The sequence below is a fragment of the Apteryx mantelli genome, chromosome 2 (genome assembly GCF_036417845.1).
Source record: "Apteryx mantelli isolate bAptMan1 chromosome 2, bAptMan1.hap1, whole genome shotgun sequence".
NCBI classification, from domain to species: domain Eukaryota; kingdom Metazoa; phylum Chordata; class Aves; order Apterygiformes; family Apterygidae; genus Apteryx; species Apteryx mantelli.
The window spans coordinates 91392314-91411405 of record NC_089979.1 but is presented as its reverse complement, the minus strand read 5'-3'; the positions used below and the strand labels follow the sequence as shown (position 1 = coordinate 91411405).

At 39.3% G+C, this 19092-nt stretch overlaps 1 protein-coding gene across 6 annotated transcripts in view; it reads right to left on the bottom strand.

The window, feature by feature from the left end:
- The window catches only part of SEMA5A (semaphorin 5A), a 326582-nt gene that overhangs the window by 218545 nt on the left and 88945 nt on the right, over window positions 1-19092 (bottom strand). For all 6 annotated transcript variants that reach the window (XM_067291026.1, XM_067291025.1, XM_067291022.1 and 3 more), the window contains one exon: window positions 9723-9921. In XM_067291026.1, the coding sequence (XP_067147127.1) occupies window positions 9723-9855 (133 nt within the window). In that variant the 5' untranslated portion in view covers window positions 9856-9921. The remainder of the gene's footprint in view (window positions 1-9722; window positions 9922-19092) is intronic.

Here is a 19092-nt window from a genome sequence, read left to right as displayed (position 1 = left end):
GAGGTATTACTGAGTCTTAACAGTATGTCTCAGTCCAAACTCTAAAAATGAGAAATGGGTCTACACCCTGAAATGTATAATCTAAGAGCCAAAAAGGGGAAAGATAGAATACAGAAAGCTAGTCAAAGCAAGAGATCTAAGAAAAATTAAAAATTATAAAAAAGGTGTGAGAAACCTCTGTAGAATTCTGAGGAGAAAGAAAAAAAAAAAAAGGAAATGAAGGGGGCTGAACCAAGGGAGAGACTTTAGCCCAAGTCATGCAGTAAAGCATCTTGTGGGTTAGCTGATGCACACTCAGGGGTAGTGACTCATTCAGCAGCATAGGTGGAAATGAGCTACATTACCAAAATAAGGATTTCTCTGAGCTGCGAAACCCGTGCTGTAAGTCTTGGCTGTACTGGGACATGTGGAAACTTGTCCACTACTTTCTACATCCGTCCTTCCCCACACTAGAGAAAGATTTATTTTGCATTGGGGAGGTTCTGCTAATCAGCACTTCAAAGCAGGCAAAACCAGCAACTTCACACCTTGACCAGCACAGGCTGCATTTTCCTCCTGCTAAGCATAGCCCCTCCTGTCAGTTATTAGCTTTGGCACCCTACGCTGTTACTACTTGACTTCCAAAAAGTGATGCAGAGGTACTGACTGTGCAAAACAGTTAACCGAACACCCTTAGCCATGCCCTCTCTTCAGAGGAACGCAGTCTTCCACGTTCTGATATTTAAAAGATGGCTTTGGCAACTGGCCTTCAAATTTATTTTGAAGGAAATCATGTTCTGTGGTTAGGGGGAAACTGGTATTTGGTCTCAACAGGGGGCATTTCCTAAAGAAACCTGCTCAGTTTTTATTTATTTGTTATAGGGAAGAGGAGAAGCATAAAGTCAGTCATCTATAGAGAGTTGGAAAAAATCTGTTTCAATTAGTAAGACCTTGTTTCTGGAACTGACCCTGCCTTGCAATGACACATTCTTATTTATGTTGGCATGACAAAACTAAACTTCTTTACTTACAGTTTCTTAGCATCATGAAATTTCTTGATTCTATCAATTCTATCCAAGACTACAGCTCTTGAAATGTTGTCTTTGGGTTTGAAGGTATTCAATGCAAAAAAAAAAAAAAAAAAAAAAGAGCAACAAAATAAGTCACGTTGTAACACAAAGGGCAAAGAAGGCAAAGCCTGACATTAGTCTTGGTAAGAGTTTGGAGCCAGGACTTTAAAGTGGAATATCCCCACCTCCACGCCCCAAAACACACACACACAAAAAAACAAAGTCAAAAAGAAAAGCCCTGAGGGAGAGGGAGAACGAGGAAAAAAACCCACAACCCCACAAGCAACAGGATAGCAATCTTTTAAGAATGATTTTTATAGTAAAGGGCACTGTCAAGTTACAGGTTTTTGTCATTATTAACTAATTTAGTGGATGCACTGTGGAGCTGGCTGTGAAATGGTGAGCTCCTAATCCTCAGAAATGATAAAGAGCAGCCATGTCTCTTTGTCCAGAAAGTCATCATAACAAAACTGAACCAAGCACTATTAGCGGAAAGAGGTTAGCTTATGACAAGTCAAAGCATGGTCTCACCCGAATGTGAGAAATTGCTATGCAACACTTGAGTATCCTCCATGTCCAGTCACCCAGACAAAATCAGCTGCTCTTGAGCATCCCATACTCCTGCCAACAGCAAGCGAGTGCTGCCGATGGGAGGCAGGAAAGAAAGCATCTCAAAGTCACTTTGAAGCAGCACTGACTATGCTTCTCTGCTTCCCCTCAGTCTGTCGAATAAACACACACACAGCTTGTCTTACAGTTTATAATTACCTTTTCCTTTTTTTTCCTCCTGGGAGAAAAAGGAAAAATTAAAAAATGCTTTTCCTCCACACCTGTATGATTGCTAGAAACTGCAGAGCTCCAGGCAAGGCAAAAGGATGGGCCAGGATTTCCTCAGATATCTCAGCTGATGCAGTAGCCAACAAAAGACTACCTTCAAGTGACAAGCGATAAAGACAGCAGGCGCCACAGAGGATAAGAGACACCCCATCAAACTAGTCAAAATACTATGCAGAACGGACAAAAGCAGGATTGCACTAGCCAGTAGGAAAACCAGAACTAGCCTTTGCAGGAATTGGTCACTACCAAGTATAAAAATACCAAATGGCCCTGCATCAGAAGGCCAGTAACTGCAAATGCTGTCATCTGTAATGAACTAACAGGCTAGGTTACTTCAGTAGAAGTCACCAGGAAGGACTGAATTAAAGATGTTTCTTGTGAAAGCTAATGTTGAACTCTCCAGTGCAAGAGAAGAACATCTGCTGCTGCTTTGAGAGGCTGGTCCAGCCATGCTGCTACACTAGACAGTGATGGGGCCCACATGTTCCCTAGCTCTAAAGAACATACCTCCTGCTTCGTGCAGGGCTATTAGGATCACACAGCCAGGAGCACAGTGAAGAGATGGACACGAGTTATGCCAAGGCAAGTTAAGAGTGCAGACTTTCTACCTATTACTTGTCCAATGTTAACTTAGCCATCTACATGCTCTCTTTCTTTAGGAAACACTAGCTAGCTTTGCACATATTGCAATGTAGTCCCTGAAGAGGGTGGAGAACTGAATTCATATGAACCAAAGTGGAGATGATGCACAGAGAACTTAACTCTTCAGCAAAACATAATTCACCCTGTGCCAGAGGCTTTAGAAACAGTGGATATGCGTCATTAATGGCTTCTCCAAGGGGGTAAGACCAGTAGCATATTCAAAACTGACAGCCATCCAAAGAAGGGATACCAAGTACTTTAAACACCTAAAAAAAAAAAACAAAAAAAAAACCCCACAAAACTGACTGGTAGAAAAAAAAAGGGGGAGGGGAGAAACTTGAAGCGATAGTGTGTTTCATGTTCTCTTTAAACACACTGGAGGTTTAGAAAAGGAGAGATCCTCAGCTGCTTAGGAGCCTTATTTCCTGGTGGCTGAGCTGCTTCTTTAACATACTGCAGTTTGGAACCTATCTTTTGCAACCTTTCAGTAAAAATGCCCATCTCCATTAAAAATGTATATCCTCTGAAGAAAAAAATAAATTCTAACTCCATCCGATTGCTGTGTGTAGATAACATAATGCTGCAGCAGCCCTTCGCTCTTTCTGCCTCTAACAAGCACAAAGTTCCAATGATCCAAACATATTAAGGAGCACAGTGAAGAAATCAGCCATATATATATTTATATAAAAAGATGTAACTGGAGGAGGAGCTGTTTTCCTTGTTAAGAGGGGCTGGTCCCTGGCAGGGCAGCGCAAGCAATCTCGTAGTCCTGTTGTCTGGACAAACCCAAGTTGTAGTATCCCGCAAACAACTCTTCTCCATTGATGAATCATCTTTATTTAAAGAATAAACTCCAAGGAGGACAGGGGGTGGAAAGCAGCACACCTCAATCCCACTGCTGAAGTTAGCAGGAGGTCTTTAAAAGGTATTTTTGAATACCAGAGGAAAGGAGGGGGGGCAGGGAGGGACAATAAAAACTGAATAGCTTAGTAGACTACTATTAGTTTAAACAGTAGTTTGCAACAAGATTAGGGGAAAGAAAAGAGAATGCAAATAAAAACAAGTTCATACAGCACGTATCCTTTTTCATTCAGCCCACAAGTTATTTCCTCTTGGCACATGTTAAGTGCATGCGCTCCATATACAAATCCACATGATAAAATGAGAAGAGAGACGTACTGACTCTGTATTACTTAGACAAACACCAAGTGAGGGAATTCTATGGTGGTTAGACATATATTTTGTAGGTTTCCTGAACCAAGAAATCAAAAAATAACTACACTATTTTTCTCTTCTGGTTAACCTCAAGTAGAAGTGAAGGGTTTATTTTTGTTTCTTCTATGGATTGAGACTTCATGTTATTTTTGAGATGTTTATTCAACAGATAACCTCCACACAGCACAACATGTATTTAAAATATCACTAAACACAGTTTCTAAAAATGTCACCCATTCTTCTTCTGCTGTGATAGCACTGTCTTAAATCCTGTTTACTTTATGAGAGTTTAAAAGAATGAGATCTGCCCCAGAGCAGACGATCTCAACTATAACCTGTACATGAAATAAAATTCAATCGAGTACACAATTGTTTTTTATTTCTATAGGAAAGCCTAAGCAATTAGACTTTATGCTGTTGAAATGCAGGAGAGCCAATATGAACAATTTCACCCCTGAAACTGGAGCTGGGTAAATTTCTTCCAGCTTATTGTTACCCTCTTTTCCTAATAAATACAAATGAGACCCTGCATCCCAGAACTGTTAAAATATACATCACAAATCTATCAACAACACACCCCACATCTCTCACCACACACACTGCTCTACCAGTGGAGCAGTCTCATCAGCTATTACTATCCTATTTATGCAAAATAAGCCAGGTTAAATCATCTGATTAATTTAAATTGTTTGCAGTAACTTAGCTAAGTTTGCCTGAAATAAAGCAGGAAAATTGCACTGTTAGCAGCTGGACTGGGATGGTAACCTGCAAAAAAAGACAGTGCTAAGCAGTTGGTATGGTCCCTTCAGTTCTACCTAATGGAAGGTGTCTGTCTGCGTCGTGAGTCTTCAGTTGAATTTGTGAGTTTTGATAGGTCTGATAGATTCAAAGTTCAGCAGATGTGTGTGTATAGGGGGAGGGGAACAAGGTGCCAGTACAACTACTTTTATGGGTTTTGTTCTTTGTTTTTAATCGGTAATAAAACACCACCTCTATCCACCACAGAGTTTCTGTAGAGCGGAAGGCTAAGAGCTTTGAAACCTGTGGAAAGATTTAGACAAGCATTAGTCTACTGTTTCACTTTGTTTTTTGCATAAGAATATACTTTGATAAACAGTTTTTGCTTTTTCCATAGACCTCTTCATTATTTTTCTAAGCACTGTCTGCATATGATTTACTCCTCACTTATCATACCCACAGGAAGCTTGTTTCCAATAGCCTTTTCTAACTATTTATGTTAAATACGTCCCTTTAGTATATTAAGCAGGCACATTTTTCCAAGAAATGAACAAGCTGGCCATCAATAAACCACAATACACTTTACACAGTTAACATTTCAATTTCTCTGTGGACATAAAAGCATAACCAGATGAAATAATATTTAATAAAAATTGTAATGCTCTATCATTTGCTTTCTATCTTTAATGACCAGCTTATTTCATGTCTTTTTCTTTCTAAACTCTTATTTCAAGCATAAATATATTTATGCATTGTAAACATATATAAACATATGCACAGACAAATAATCTTACAGTTTGTCTCTCTACCTGTCTATTCAGTCACCTGGACTTTGTGTCCTTGTACCCAAATCTCCAACATGCACAGGTTTTACAACCTCTTGATTCCAATGTCTCTATTTACTTCTTCACTTACAGATTTGAGCAATCTTAGTACAGGTGTGTAACATGCAGACAGAATTTTCAAAAAAAAAAAAAAAGGCCTCAATTTCAGCAGGGAAACACACATTTGCATGTGTAGAGGCAGACACATTCTTGGAAAGAGAGGGGTCTTAAAAGGGGGACTATGCATCATCCTGGTTACTCCCATCACATAACATACACCAGACTGCACACTGCAGGGGCTGATCCTTTCAACTCATCCCATACTTAGAGGTCTGCTTTTTATAAACCCCATCCCTGTAAAAGTTCCCACCAATTTTAAACAACCAGAAAAGGAAATTTCCAGTTTACCACTGAGACACAAAGTGCCTTCTTCTATTCTAGAAAAGACCTAAGACAGAATTTTAGAGTTGAAACATGCTCATGACTAGAATAGGCTTTCTTATTTGTTGTTTTAGTTCCTGGGAGGTTTAAAAGGTTCATGCTATATTCATAACATTAATTATGCAGATGAACAATTTACACCAGGATTATTACTACCATGTATGTAAAACAAATACAATGAAAGAGATTTTTAGGTCATGTAGAAAATCCACTGAATGTGTGTATGACTCCCCTACTTCTGCAACTTCTATTTCCTTTCCTCTTTGACTGGAAAACTGAATATTTGAATAAAGATTCTCAACTGGCAGGTGGGATTCTTGCCATTTGATATCAGAAGATATATCAGAGTCTTTCAGCTAAAAATGTTTGGCTGAGAAAATCAGTGATAGAAATAGTATATACCTTTCTACAAAAGGTAGCTTGACAGGATCATCACGCAACTGAGTAGTTTTTGATGGGCAGTGGGACAAAAAGTAAGCTCTTTCAAGAGATATGCTCCCTTTCCATATTTCATCACAACAACTCCTGGGGACTACTTTTTCTTTTTATTAGTTTTTTGCAGCTGTTCATCCATACGCTACAGCAGATTCTCACTCCATTAGTTTCATATAATAGTTTATAGTCCATCTTCCATGTTTTGCATAGTCCTCCCAAAGGAAGACAGATCAAATAAATATATTGCTATTTTGGCATACCCAAAACTACAAAAAATGGCTTTAGTCAGTTATAAATAAAACAAAAGAGTTGATATCTCTGTAAAGTTAGCACTAGAGTTCAAAAAAGTACCTACCGCACAGTAACAATCATACTCGGCCTTTGTTGGTGCTCAACACCCTGCAGAGCATTTAGCACTGGCAGATCTGATATCATTATAAGATAAGTTTACAGAATGGGAGATCAGTTTGGCAGTCAACTAATAAGTTTCTTAGCTGTTGACACTTGATTTCAGGACCCTGCATTGCTCCAGCAGCACCAATACTGCCAACAGCTATGGCGAGTCATTTTCCTGTGGGCATTAATAAAGTTATTAAATACTGCAGGAGGAATACAGCAATCAGGAAGAGGGCTGGTTGAGCCCTGCCAAAACTGTTTCATGGCAACATCATAAAACTCCTAAGGCAGTACTCATTCACAAGTAGTTCTTCCCACACATACCTCTTTTTCATACCTTGATACCTCAACCAAGTGTCCATTAGTCCATTCCTAACATATAGCTTCAAAGAAAAGCCTCTTAGTCACCTTTTCCTTTGGTCTGTTGTCTTCTTCTGTTTTCCCTAAACTAGCAGCCCTGCAATTACTAGTGAATTGCCATGTGCCTACACCAGCTATGTTACCTAGCTATCACATATTGTATACTGCATTGCAGCTATGCCTCTACATATACTACTTAGGATTTGCTGAAGGTTCCCTAAAGATTATTCTGTTGTATATGAGCTACAGCTTGTCAGAGCTTTTTTTAGTGAAAGATTTTTTTTTTTTTAAAGATATGCCAGTTCATAAAAGCTAAGACATGTCATGGATATGTACTGATTGATGAGATTTCTACTGCAAAGGTCAAGAGAGGGTCTAGCATTGAAAATCTTATCAGAAATCTTACATTAACAGTCTGAAAACAGATGTTTCTACATATTTCTGCTTCCCATATATATTTAGAAAGCGTTCTTTACACTCCAAACACAGAATGCAAAAAACCTTTGGGATCTTTACAATAAAACGTAATTGCTGCTCAGTAAACTCTAACTGTGACACTATGTGGCTACACCAGAAGATACAACTGAAACAAGATGACAGAGAAGGTCTCCATCCCCAATCCAAAGCCAATGAACCTTAGCATAATTAACTTATAACTGGAAGGACACCACTAGAAATTAAATATGACAGGGAACAATAAAGGCCATAAAAGGAGGATTGTGCTAAATTCAAGCTACTTTCCTAAATGCTGGCTGAAATTTATGGACAGTGTCAGATTCATAAACCATTTCTAATCAACTTTCAGCATGTTGCTGTAGTAATGAGTCTCAATTATTTGCTTTTGCAGTTACATACAAAAAAAATATACATGCAATGAATGCTTAGTTCTTAAGTGTGAATGCTTAAGCAGGTAAATGCCAGAATTCATCTGTGCTACTTTAATTTACAACTTTTTGTATGTGTTATGATAAAAATTACGCTTACTCTTTTTACAGACACAAACTTTTTAAACCGTAATGCTCCTTTTAAATTGCTATACTAATGGAAAAACCTCAATTCAAATAAATAAAAATTCAGATTAGTCATTAAATGCTTCAAGTTTTTATGTACTGCCCCCTCCAATTGGAAAGACCATCTGTGTCAATACCTGGGAAGACAAGCACATTTATTAAGACACTGGCCTGGCTAAACAGGGAACTCGTGATGGAATTCCAATGCAAAAAGGCAGTATACATGAGGTGGAAGCAAGGACAGGCTACCAACAAGGAATTTAGAAACACTGCCTGGACACGTAAGAATGGTGTCAAGATAAGCCAAAATTAAACTAGAGTTGAGAGTTGCAAGGCACATTGCAGGCAACAAGAAGAGTTTCTATTGCTACAATAGTAATAAAAAAATGAACAAGGAAAACATGAGTGCTGCTGAATTGGGCAGGTGATAGAGTGCCAGCAGATACAGATAAGGCTGAGGTACTCAATACCTTCTCTGTCTCAGTCTTCACCAACAAGGTCTCCCCAGACCACTCACAACGTGTTTAGTGCAAGGGTTCAAGAACTACCAGCAGTGGCAGTGTATTGAGTCAGGGATGACTTGCATGAACTCAGTCCATACAAATCCATGGGGCCAGTCAGGCTCCGTCCATGGGTTTTGAGAGAAGTGGCCACTCTCCATCTCCACAAAGTCACAGAAATTGGGGATGGTCCACAGTGACTGCATGAAAACAAATGTGGGAACTACACGCCAGCCAGTCTCACTTCAGTTCCTGAGAAAGTCAGTTAGTCCTCTTGGAATACACTTTTATGGACATATGAAGGAGAAGGTGACTGGGAACAGTCAGCATGGATTTACCAAGGGTAAATCATGCCTGGCCAACCTGACTGCCTTCTGTAATAAAAGGACAGGATTTGTCATCAGAGCAGAGAAGGCCAACAGCATCCTGGGCTGTATTAACAGGAGCATGGCCTGTTCATGGAAACAGGATCAAGGGGAGAGATTATAAAATCACTAGAAGCATCTAGGATACTGCATCCAGTTTTGGGCCTCCCACTCCAACAGGGGTGTTGATAAACTGAAATGAGTTCAGTGAAGGACCAACAAGAAGGCCAACACCTGGAGCACCTAAGGTACAAGGAGAGGCTGGAGGAATCGGACTTGGTCAGTCTAGAGAAGAGAAGGCTGTGAGGGGGCCCTAATAGCAGTTTCCAAAACCTATTAAGTTATCAAGAAGATGAAAACAAGATTTTCACAGTGGTACATGGCGGCAGGGCAAGAGACAACAGGCCAGGGTTGAAATATGAGGTTCAGACTAGCTACAAGGAAAAAACTTTTCCACCATAAGACCAGTCAAGCTGTGGTTGCCCAGAGAGGTTGTGCAGTCTCCATCCTTGGAGGTTTTTGAGACCAGACTGCATAAAGCCCTGAGCAGCCTTGTCCGATCTCACAGCTAGCTCTGCAGAGGTTGGACTCAATGACCTCCTGAGGTTTCCTTCCAACCTGAACTATCCCAATAGAGTATGATTCTAATTCTGTATTTTAATTGCAGAGGAAAATAAATGATCCATCTTCAACTGACGCATTCAGCACCAGATTGTGAGCAAACTTTGTAAACTTGTGTTTAACCTGTATGGAATATAGTCAGCGTGATTATATAATATCACTGCATGCAATTTTTTTCATACTATTTTACAGTACAGAAGTCTCCAGGAATGGGACTACACAATCCTTAGCCTATTTCTGGAAAATTTGTTAGGAAGAGGAAAGGACATTTTTTGCATTTACTCCGTACCTTTGTATGCAATAACCGGATGCTCAGCTCTGTGGCAATGGGTATCTTCTGTTGTTGTTGACTCCAATATTCCTAATACCCCAAGTCCTGCCAGCAGCAGTGCAAGGAGGCAGCTTCCTTTCATGGTGGTCATGCTGTCCTCCACAGCAATCACTTCTTTTAAGTAGGAACTCTTCTTGAATTCATGTGTGAAAAGGACCTGGAGATTTCAAAGAAATTTGCACAATCACTAGAGCAACTGCCACAGGAAAAAAAAAAGGCAATTCTTTATGTTTAAAATGAAAATAAATTATCATTTTCTCGCTATGTAGAATTTGACTCCTCAAAAGTCTGCTATTAGTTGCTTCCACAATTACTTCATAAATTTATCATCAGTTACATACATTGGGAGTGATTATTTCTTTTTATCGTCCAGCAGCATTGAAAAACTGTTACTCATCCCTTTTCTTTTTTAATGTTTCATTATGTAATTGTGACATACTTGAGGATGGGGGAAAGATAATATACCATAGCTTTTTTTTTTTTTCAGATATAGCTAATTTAACAGTGCTTTTTAAAGTAAAATTCATCTCAAAAATGAAGACCATTTTAAAAGACTATAACCAAATTGTTGCTAAAAAAAAAAGTACTTGTTTCATCTTTGACTAAGCCATTTTTGCCAAAGCTACTTCCACTTAAGACACTGAAAACTAATGATGCACCTAGAAAAACAAAATTCTGCATTGACAGAATAGTTTTGCCAGTGACTTCAAAGAACAGTAGCAGACATGCAGTTTCCATTACAGAGGCATGAAGACATATAACACTTTTTCTGTAGAACATAATTGAGCTTCAGTCGTCTCAAACTCTGTTAGTTTAACAACTGAAGAACACCTGTGAGCTTCTGTCTAAGAAGGCAATCAAAAAGGTTGATGGCCTGTCCAGTCACCACCCACCCAAACTCCATGGAGACACTCCAGGAGGAATCAGGTCTCAATTACATCACATCATGCTTGTTATTGTGGTCCCAAAGTCTTGGAGTAGGTTCCCCCCACCCAGAGATGTCACTTGACAACAGGACAGCCTTCACTATCACCACTCAGACTGTATATAATACAAAATGTGCATTGCAGAATGCCAACAAACCACCACTGTTTCACGTTCACTTGGATCCAGTGCGCCTTGTTCCACCTTCCTCACAGATGAAAAAAGAGTATTTGACTCCTTGTGAGTATAAGGGAGGACAGGAATTTGTTTTGTTATTTTGTTAAATTTTGTTACTGACCATTTTGCCAAAACAACAGCCTTACAGCATGTATCCGCTGCCTATCCATAAAGCACGTACAGCACAGAAGCAGTAGGGAAAAGCTCACCCCAATGCTCTTGACATACTTTTGTTTTTACAGAGTGAGAGTCGTTGTGGTTCTGACATTTGCTTAATCCCCACCTGCTTGCTGAGACTGATGAAAAGGTTGCCTATTGCAACCAGGTTCTAATGTTGGAGACCCCTTTCTAATAAAATCTAGACATCAATCACCAAAATAGTAATCATATTCATTCAGTACCAGAATAAAGTTGATGAAGTCTCATCTCCCTATCTTTCTGAAACATCCAATAACCAGACACTTATTTTGTAAGTAGCAGAATATTCACAGTGTCAAAATGATACGAGATCCAATTAAATTCCCTTAGATTTATGATAATAAACATTCCAAGCAGTAACAACCTAATGGTGTGACTCAAAACACTTTGCCACAGGCAGCATGACAGAGTCCCACATGCTTGCTTGTTGATAGCATTCTGTTGAGACATCGCTGCCTTTTAGGAGAGGAAGACTGGAGACTTGAGATAACTCAGCAATGGCAGAAATGTCATTCTGCAAATTATTGGAGCCATTCAGGAAAAAATAATCAGCAATACTGACTCCTAATACATTTGATCTCGCCAAACTGCACTATGCTGTTTAATAAGGTGAAAACTTTCTATTTGTGTAAAGCTAACATCCTAAACACAAACAAAGGACTATTAATTAATAAATACTCCACAGTAAGAACTGTGGGTTTAAAAACTATACTTAGAAAGCAGCATGGGCAGTGAAACATTGCTTCATAACATGCTGTAGCAACTGCCTAGGCTACTTATAGAAAAGAGTGACATAAGATGAACTGCTTCTCTCTTACCACTACATATTTTCTGCCTGTAAAAGCTTTTCATCTAAGCACTGGACACATCTAATCCTTATTAATGTAAGCCAAAACAAATAGATGACAGAGATAATACATCTGAGCAGTGCATAAATTTAATAGTCAAAATTAGTTTCTCTGCTAAATTTGCTTATGTTTCAAAGAAAAAGGTGAGGGGGATGCTTTTTGTCAGTTAAATTCAAGTTCCTACCTTTCTAAGTAGTACGTCTTATGATGCCATGTTCCAATGCGAATTTGTCCCTATAAATTGCTTGTGGCTCACAGCCGGCAGTATCTGCTCATAGAAATTCTGGGCACTCATGTATATAGAGACATAAAGCTCCTGTTCCAATGTTTCTGCAGTTCATTTTCTGCAAGAATGACATTTCAAGCATTGTGCACCATTCTCATCCAAATTCAACCAGTTTATGTGGGCTATATCATAACGAATGGATATTACTAACGTACGGATAGTACCAGTATATTACTGCCAGGTAGTTCTAATTCAGGGTTCCATAAGACTATTTACCTGTATTTAGGATGCACAATGAAGGACAAATACCACATCAAGGAATCTCAAAAGCTTTTTTTCTTGCATGTAGTGCAGTAGTGGCTATTCCAACACTTAGGAATACAGTGCATTTACACTGAAAAAATAGAAATTTATTTCTTTTAACTTGTAAAGTCTCAGAAAGACATATAAATATTTGAATATACTGGAAAGAAACTGAACAGGAATTAAATTAAATATTTGTACTGGGAGCTCAGTCTTCTCTATTTCCCTGATTGTAAATGAAGCATCACCTAGTCAGGCTGCTATATCGCAACCAAGTCTCAAGAAATAGCTCTACCAAGAATGCACTAAAAATGGAGAACCCTCTGGAAAAAAAAAAAAAGGACTATTTATTTTCATCCAGGTACTAAATCTGTACATATTTATGGATGCCTTGGTTTCCATTATAAAAGGTTATTGACTTTAATGGGGCTACTCATGGTATTAGTAAGTGCTAAGATATAAATGTTCATAGGTTTGATGTCTTACATACTGCATGCATTATGGGCAGATTTCTCCCCATCTGCCCCTGTGTGTAGGAGAACTCAGTCAACAGCTGAAGAAATGAACGCCTTCAGAAAAATATCTTTTCTCAGTACTAAACCACTAAATCCAAACAGCATCCTCGGGAAGGAGAGGTTATTTAGCTGTCACTGTTGGTGTGAAATATGTTGTTTAGGTGTTTCGTCACATTGTAGGGGAATTTGGGGGTCAAAGAACTTTTAAACCCAGCTGTACCCCTTCTCCCCCTGCATGTATCTTGCACGGTAAGAAGGGAGGCAGCAAACACTTCTTTCTCTCAATCAAAAGGTCCAAATAGAAGACTAGACTTTGAAAGAGAGAGGAAAAAGTATCTGACAGCACTTCCTGATAATACATCTCAAAGAAAAACAGCAACAGATAAGTAGCTGATCTTTCTCCCTCAACCTCTACCTGTTTAAATGTGCATACACATTGTGGATAATTGCAAGTAGAAGTTCACTTCCAACTAGGCAGAGCAGAGGCTTCAGAGTCCCTAACTAAACAAGAGAACAGTAAATCATGTTAACAGACAGAAACCTCATCACACATTCTCTCATGAAGAAAGGAAAAGTTCTAAGTCAGCTGAGCAGCTAGGAGGAACAGGAACACACTAAACACTTCATTACTGTATGGTACACACAGAAAGAGAAAGGAAAAGTCTGGAGACTGCACCTAATCATCTCCTAGAGTAAAAAAAAACAAACAAAAACACACCCACACACAAACCACACCCACACACAAACACCCTCCAACTATCTGTGCTCACAGACATGTACTCCCAGCACAGACAGACATCTAGAAAAGCACCCTCTTTTTCTGCAGAATCTGCAGGGCATAGATTGCTCCCTTCTACTCATCCTTGACTAAAGACTTCTGCACAAGTTCCCTCCCTTCCTGAAGTACTGGTGGTAAGAAAGAGCCTGTGCAGGCAGCACCTGAACTCAGTGCACCCATGCAGCTCTGAAACAGGGCTCCTGAAATTCAAAAGTCTTAAAGCAGGCATAAGGGTCTCCTGAATTCACCCTTTCTCCTTACTAAGGCTATTATGCTAGGAAGCCATGCTTAGCCTGAGGCATAAGACTTAAAAGCCCAGAGAACCCTAAAGATAAAAAGTTTAGGTTAGTTTCCTTGTATAATTTCCATATACAAATCTCTCTCAGAGGAACAGAATAATAAGAGTAATACTGACAGTCTTTTTAACTATTGCTATACTTTTAGGAGCCAGCACATAAGAACTATATTATTTGTATAGTTTTTCTAGAACAAATTTTCATAAGATGTCTGACAAGTTCAAGTCCGTAAAGTTATCTGAACATGCAAAAAGAAAAAAATAATTATAGAATTTAATATATTTCAACACAGGTTCAGCTTTATTATTTTATTTCTATATGTAGAGGGACTTGTGTGCTTACTCTCTTTTCCTCTTTTACTTTTTTGGATCTAGTTTCCCTAGAAGAAATGTGAAGGTGAATGAAGCCCTTTAGGTAACAGTATTATTTCCATGAAAGTAATATGTATACAAGCATTTGAAAAGATCTCATTCAAGGTTTTCTATTTAATTGAGCCAACAAGAAAAAAAAATAAACAGCTAAGCATACAAGGCATGTAACTGTGACTGGTAGGTCCAGGTGGATTCATTAGAGATTATTTTCTCCAGGTGCTGAAGCAATACATTCAAAATGAAATAATCAGGCCGTAAATATTTCTATTTCTAGGTCAGTTAAAAAACACATTCTTTGAATTACAGTTTACCTGTGAATATAAACTATACTGGCTTTTTTTGTTATTTAAATAAGCTGCTCTATAAAAAACGGTTGCCATATGAACTGTAGCCATGCAGCAGCAATGATGATTTCAAATAATTATCTTTGTTGATGCTGTAAGTAGTGGTTTAACAGCAATTTCCACTGAATGACCAAGTGAACTTGTGTCAAAATGAGCGTGCGAACAGAGGAGTTTGGCATGGTTAGAAGGTGCCTGGAATGGTCCTGGGTATGTGCCTCACAAGCAGGTCCGGGGTTTCTTTCCATGCGCATCAACGTCCGCTCTAGCGGACACTGTGGCTGTAACCTGCCGTGGGAGATCCATTTCTCTTTCCCTTTGTGCTTTGTTCCACATCAAAAGAATGAGCTGCAAATATAAAAAGCAAGATTTGAAGTTTATTCTCCTAGGCAATCCTCTTTGCAACTACCCATTGCCTGGTGCTCCCCTTTGGATTATCTTTCATCACTTATTTCTCTCTTCTACGCTCAAAGTGAAAAACTTTTTAGAATGAAACAGGCTAATTAAGTATTTGAGACCTGACTAACCAAGGGGGAACAACATTCAGACATGAAGAGGTGACTCTCTCAGGGTTGTACATGCTTACATGATGGCAAATGGCATACTTCTTTCTGAAGTTAAGCTGGCCATTAATGAACAGTATGCATCCAACACTTAATAAGACTGCAGTGCACATTAATATATTTTGTCATATTCCAAAACCAATTACTTGCAAAAAATTCAGATGGTAAGACAGATCAGTTTGATAAAATTTTACTCGTACTAAGTAACTACTCTGAACAACACGCATCTTTGTGCATGAGCATGAAACAAAAAATTGTTTAACAAATGATATAGACTACACATTGTGCTGTTGCATTAGAACAGAAGTATGAATCAAAACAAATAAGTTGTTCCATACTGTTAGTGTGCACACTGTAAAATAATTACCAATAATTATCTCTTCTTTCATCTTCTCAGTTTTCTTACAAATATTTTGTTTGTCTACCGTACTGCTAGAGGTACCTTTTCACAACTCTATGTAAAGAATAGAACATTTACTTGCAGCTACTGATCCTTTAAAGCGATGCGGCGGACAGGGAGGATTCTTGTTTTCTCTTTAGCCAAACAGCCCACAGCATTGTGCGTAGTTAATAAACACGCCTGCAAATCCCGACGCAGAGCATCGGCAGTCATGCTGTTACAGAACGGGAACACATGAACACTCCAAGGATGTCACTTGGTGCCTATTTTTCATAACAACTCAATTTCTTAAGCCAAACTCCTCAAGTTTATATAAACCAATTGAGAAGAGGATAGCTAGAGAATGGAAACTACAAAAAGGCACTACCATCACTCCTACCTAACAGATACCTTTCCACAGTGGAGGGGAAGAGGACTATAACTCTCCAAAATCAGAATTTTCAAGGAAGACAGTATTTCTCACCACATGTGGGGTGGCTACCAAACACATAGCCACGTTCTCAGGAGATGCCTACGCTCTCAATTCCCGCTGCTGGCAACACCACTGAGGACACGCCATGGGACCTGGCTGGGACACGGCAGAGGGGGCAGGGGGGCCACATCCACCTAAAATAAAAGTATTCCTTTCTGCTCCAGAGAAAAATGCAAATGTTGGGTAACAAAAACATTTATATTTCACTTTTCTCACAGAGGAAATGTGATTTTTTTAGTCACCCCTCTCCTAATAATATATATATACAAGCTGAATAAATACCAGAATGCATTTATACTTGTTACCAAAAAAAGTCATTCTTACCACAGTGATTAATCCTGTGTTCCTGTCAAACACACAGATAAAAACTGTACCTCTTTACAACATAATTACTTTGAGATAAATCCCATATTTAATATAGCTTTAAAAAAACAATTTGCGCATCACTCAGACACACAATTCGATCAGAGCAATAGCTGAAAGATCACTTCATTAAACACTGAGATGAGACTGGTGGCTACAGCACTTCTATTTCAGGAAAAACAGCCAAATGTGCACTACAGCGTCCCGTCGCTGCGCCCCACTGATGCAGCCTGTGGGGCTGCCGCGACAGGCTAGGTCCTTCCAATTCACAGTTTCATAAAGCGAGAGGCAGCCCCAGTTCCCAAACTGATCACCAAGTTCCTTCAGCTTTTTTAATAGCGCCATTCATTTCCGCAGTGGCACAAGCTCCAAGATCTGCGCGAGGCAGGTGCCCATCAGCAGTCATCAATTAACACACTCAAAAATCAATCCTTGAATTCATAGGGACGTTCTGCCAAGAGCCTGCTAGTATCTGTAGCCGACAGTGACAATTCATAAAAAGAAGCTGTCACCAAAGCTCCTTCTCTGCCTGCTCCACCTCAGTGTGCTCCCAGGCCCTGAATGCCCACCTCTCCTTGCTGTCCCCTCCGGAGCCCCTTCCCATGCGCATCACTAGGGCCCCAGGACACCCACGAATTCACCGCTTCTGCAACATGAAGGCACTCTGAGGAGATGGACGGAGGGATTCTCCTTGTCAGACTAAGAGCTAACGCAGGCTTTGCTCTCCTTCACAAAATAGCTCTAAAGGAAGAAATTTAAATGGTAAACACCGGAAATACAGACCTGAAAAATGGAGAAAGGAGAATCAGAGTTAGAAGCCAAAGGGAAGAAATAAAGTGAGGGAAAACGAGCCAGAAGAGGGCAGAAGCAATGACAAATGCAGGAAAAGGAAAGGGAGGGGGAAGAATTGTAACAATTCAATGATCCACACAAACATCTTTGGATTTCATCTTCTCCTGTCTCTCTCCATCACATTTGCCTGCTCTTTTTTCAGCTGATAGCATTACTGGCAAACTGAGCACCTTTTCTCAGGGCCCAAAATATGGCCAAGACCATCAGGATGGCATGCAACACAAGTTGTTCTGTAGTTAAAAAAACAAAACAAAACAAAAAAACCCCCACCTCTCCCTTATTAGTTCATTTAGCTGTATAACACTTGCAGTTGTTGTGGGTAACAGCAGGTCAGCAGCCAGTCTTTGCCACCGGATCCTATTGATTTTTAAAGTTACATAGCTCCAACCAAGGACTTGGCAACACCACAGAAAATGGATCCACTGATGGCTATTTGATACCTTGACACTCCCATTTGGCAAAGTAAAACTCCTGAACATCCTGGACCTGATATGGGAACAACATTCGGGAAAAGTAACCCTAGATGCTTCCCTCATTCTTATACACTTCCCTAAACACGTGCTGTGGGCTTCTGTTGGAGACCCGATGCTGGGCTAGGTGGATCTCCAGCCAAGCACGGCTCATCTCATGTTCTGCATAGATGTGAACTCTGCACTGTGTAACATTCACAGGTTGTGTTTTATTAACTTTTATTGCCATTTGGTGCATACAAGTCAGTATTTACCTATTATTCATAAAGCCTAGTGAAAAGTGAATACACATAGGTACCTGACTGCTAAGGCAAAGAAAATTCTCTGCACAGCTTTATACAAAGTACACGTGCTGCGACTACGAAGCGAAGTCATGTCCAGAGTAGCCAGCCCTCTGCATTTTTTCCATGAACACTCCCTCACCCATTTCTTAGGAAGTGCTATGGTTTGGAAAGATGACTTCTGGTTACAGCAGAGTCAGCAAAGGCCTCAACATGAACACTCATGTCCTCATTAACTGGACTTTCTCACAGAATGATAACCTTCACAAAACATGGTAAAAAACGAACTTTCAGAAGCGTCTTTCAATTTATCCAGCAACGCTGTTAATGGCTCTTACACATATGTGTTCCAAATATCTCTGGCACACTCTAGAGAGAAAAAATAATATGTAAAGCTGAGGACAACAATTTGAAGGCTATATGTACTTTTAGTTACGCTGTCCCCAAATTAAGATGCTATACTACATATTTCTACACCTCAATAAATGAAAGTCTCTCATGAAAAATCTTATTTATCCCTTAAATCTTAATATAACAAAAGCATGGCTCTCCACCACATTTAGCAGGGATTATTAAGAAAAACAATGACAGAAAATTAATATATTTTTAACATTTTTACTATATTTGCAGGCATATGCATATGGCATTGCTTTTTCCTTTGTTTCAAATTATATAACCCTGTTTATTTCACATAATTAATTAAATATTTTTGTAAAAGGGTAGTAAATCTAGAGAGAAACCACTGCAATGATGACATTTCCTGAATACCCTTCAAACTCCTCTTCTTCTCTATCATTACTTTTAAATTGCTACTTATTATCTTCTAGTAAGAAAAGCATCTGTGCTCCCTACATAATACAGAGCACGTTCAGAGGCATCTGCTATTTTTTTGGACCCACAGAAAAAGCAAACTTTGAAGTTTCTCCACTAGGAATCAGGAATCTATGCTG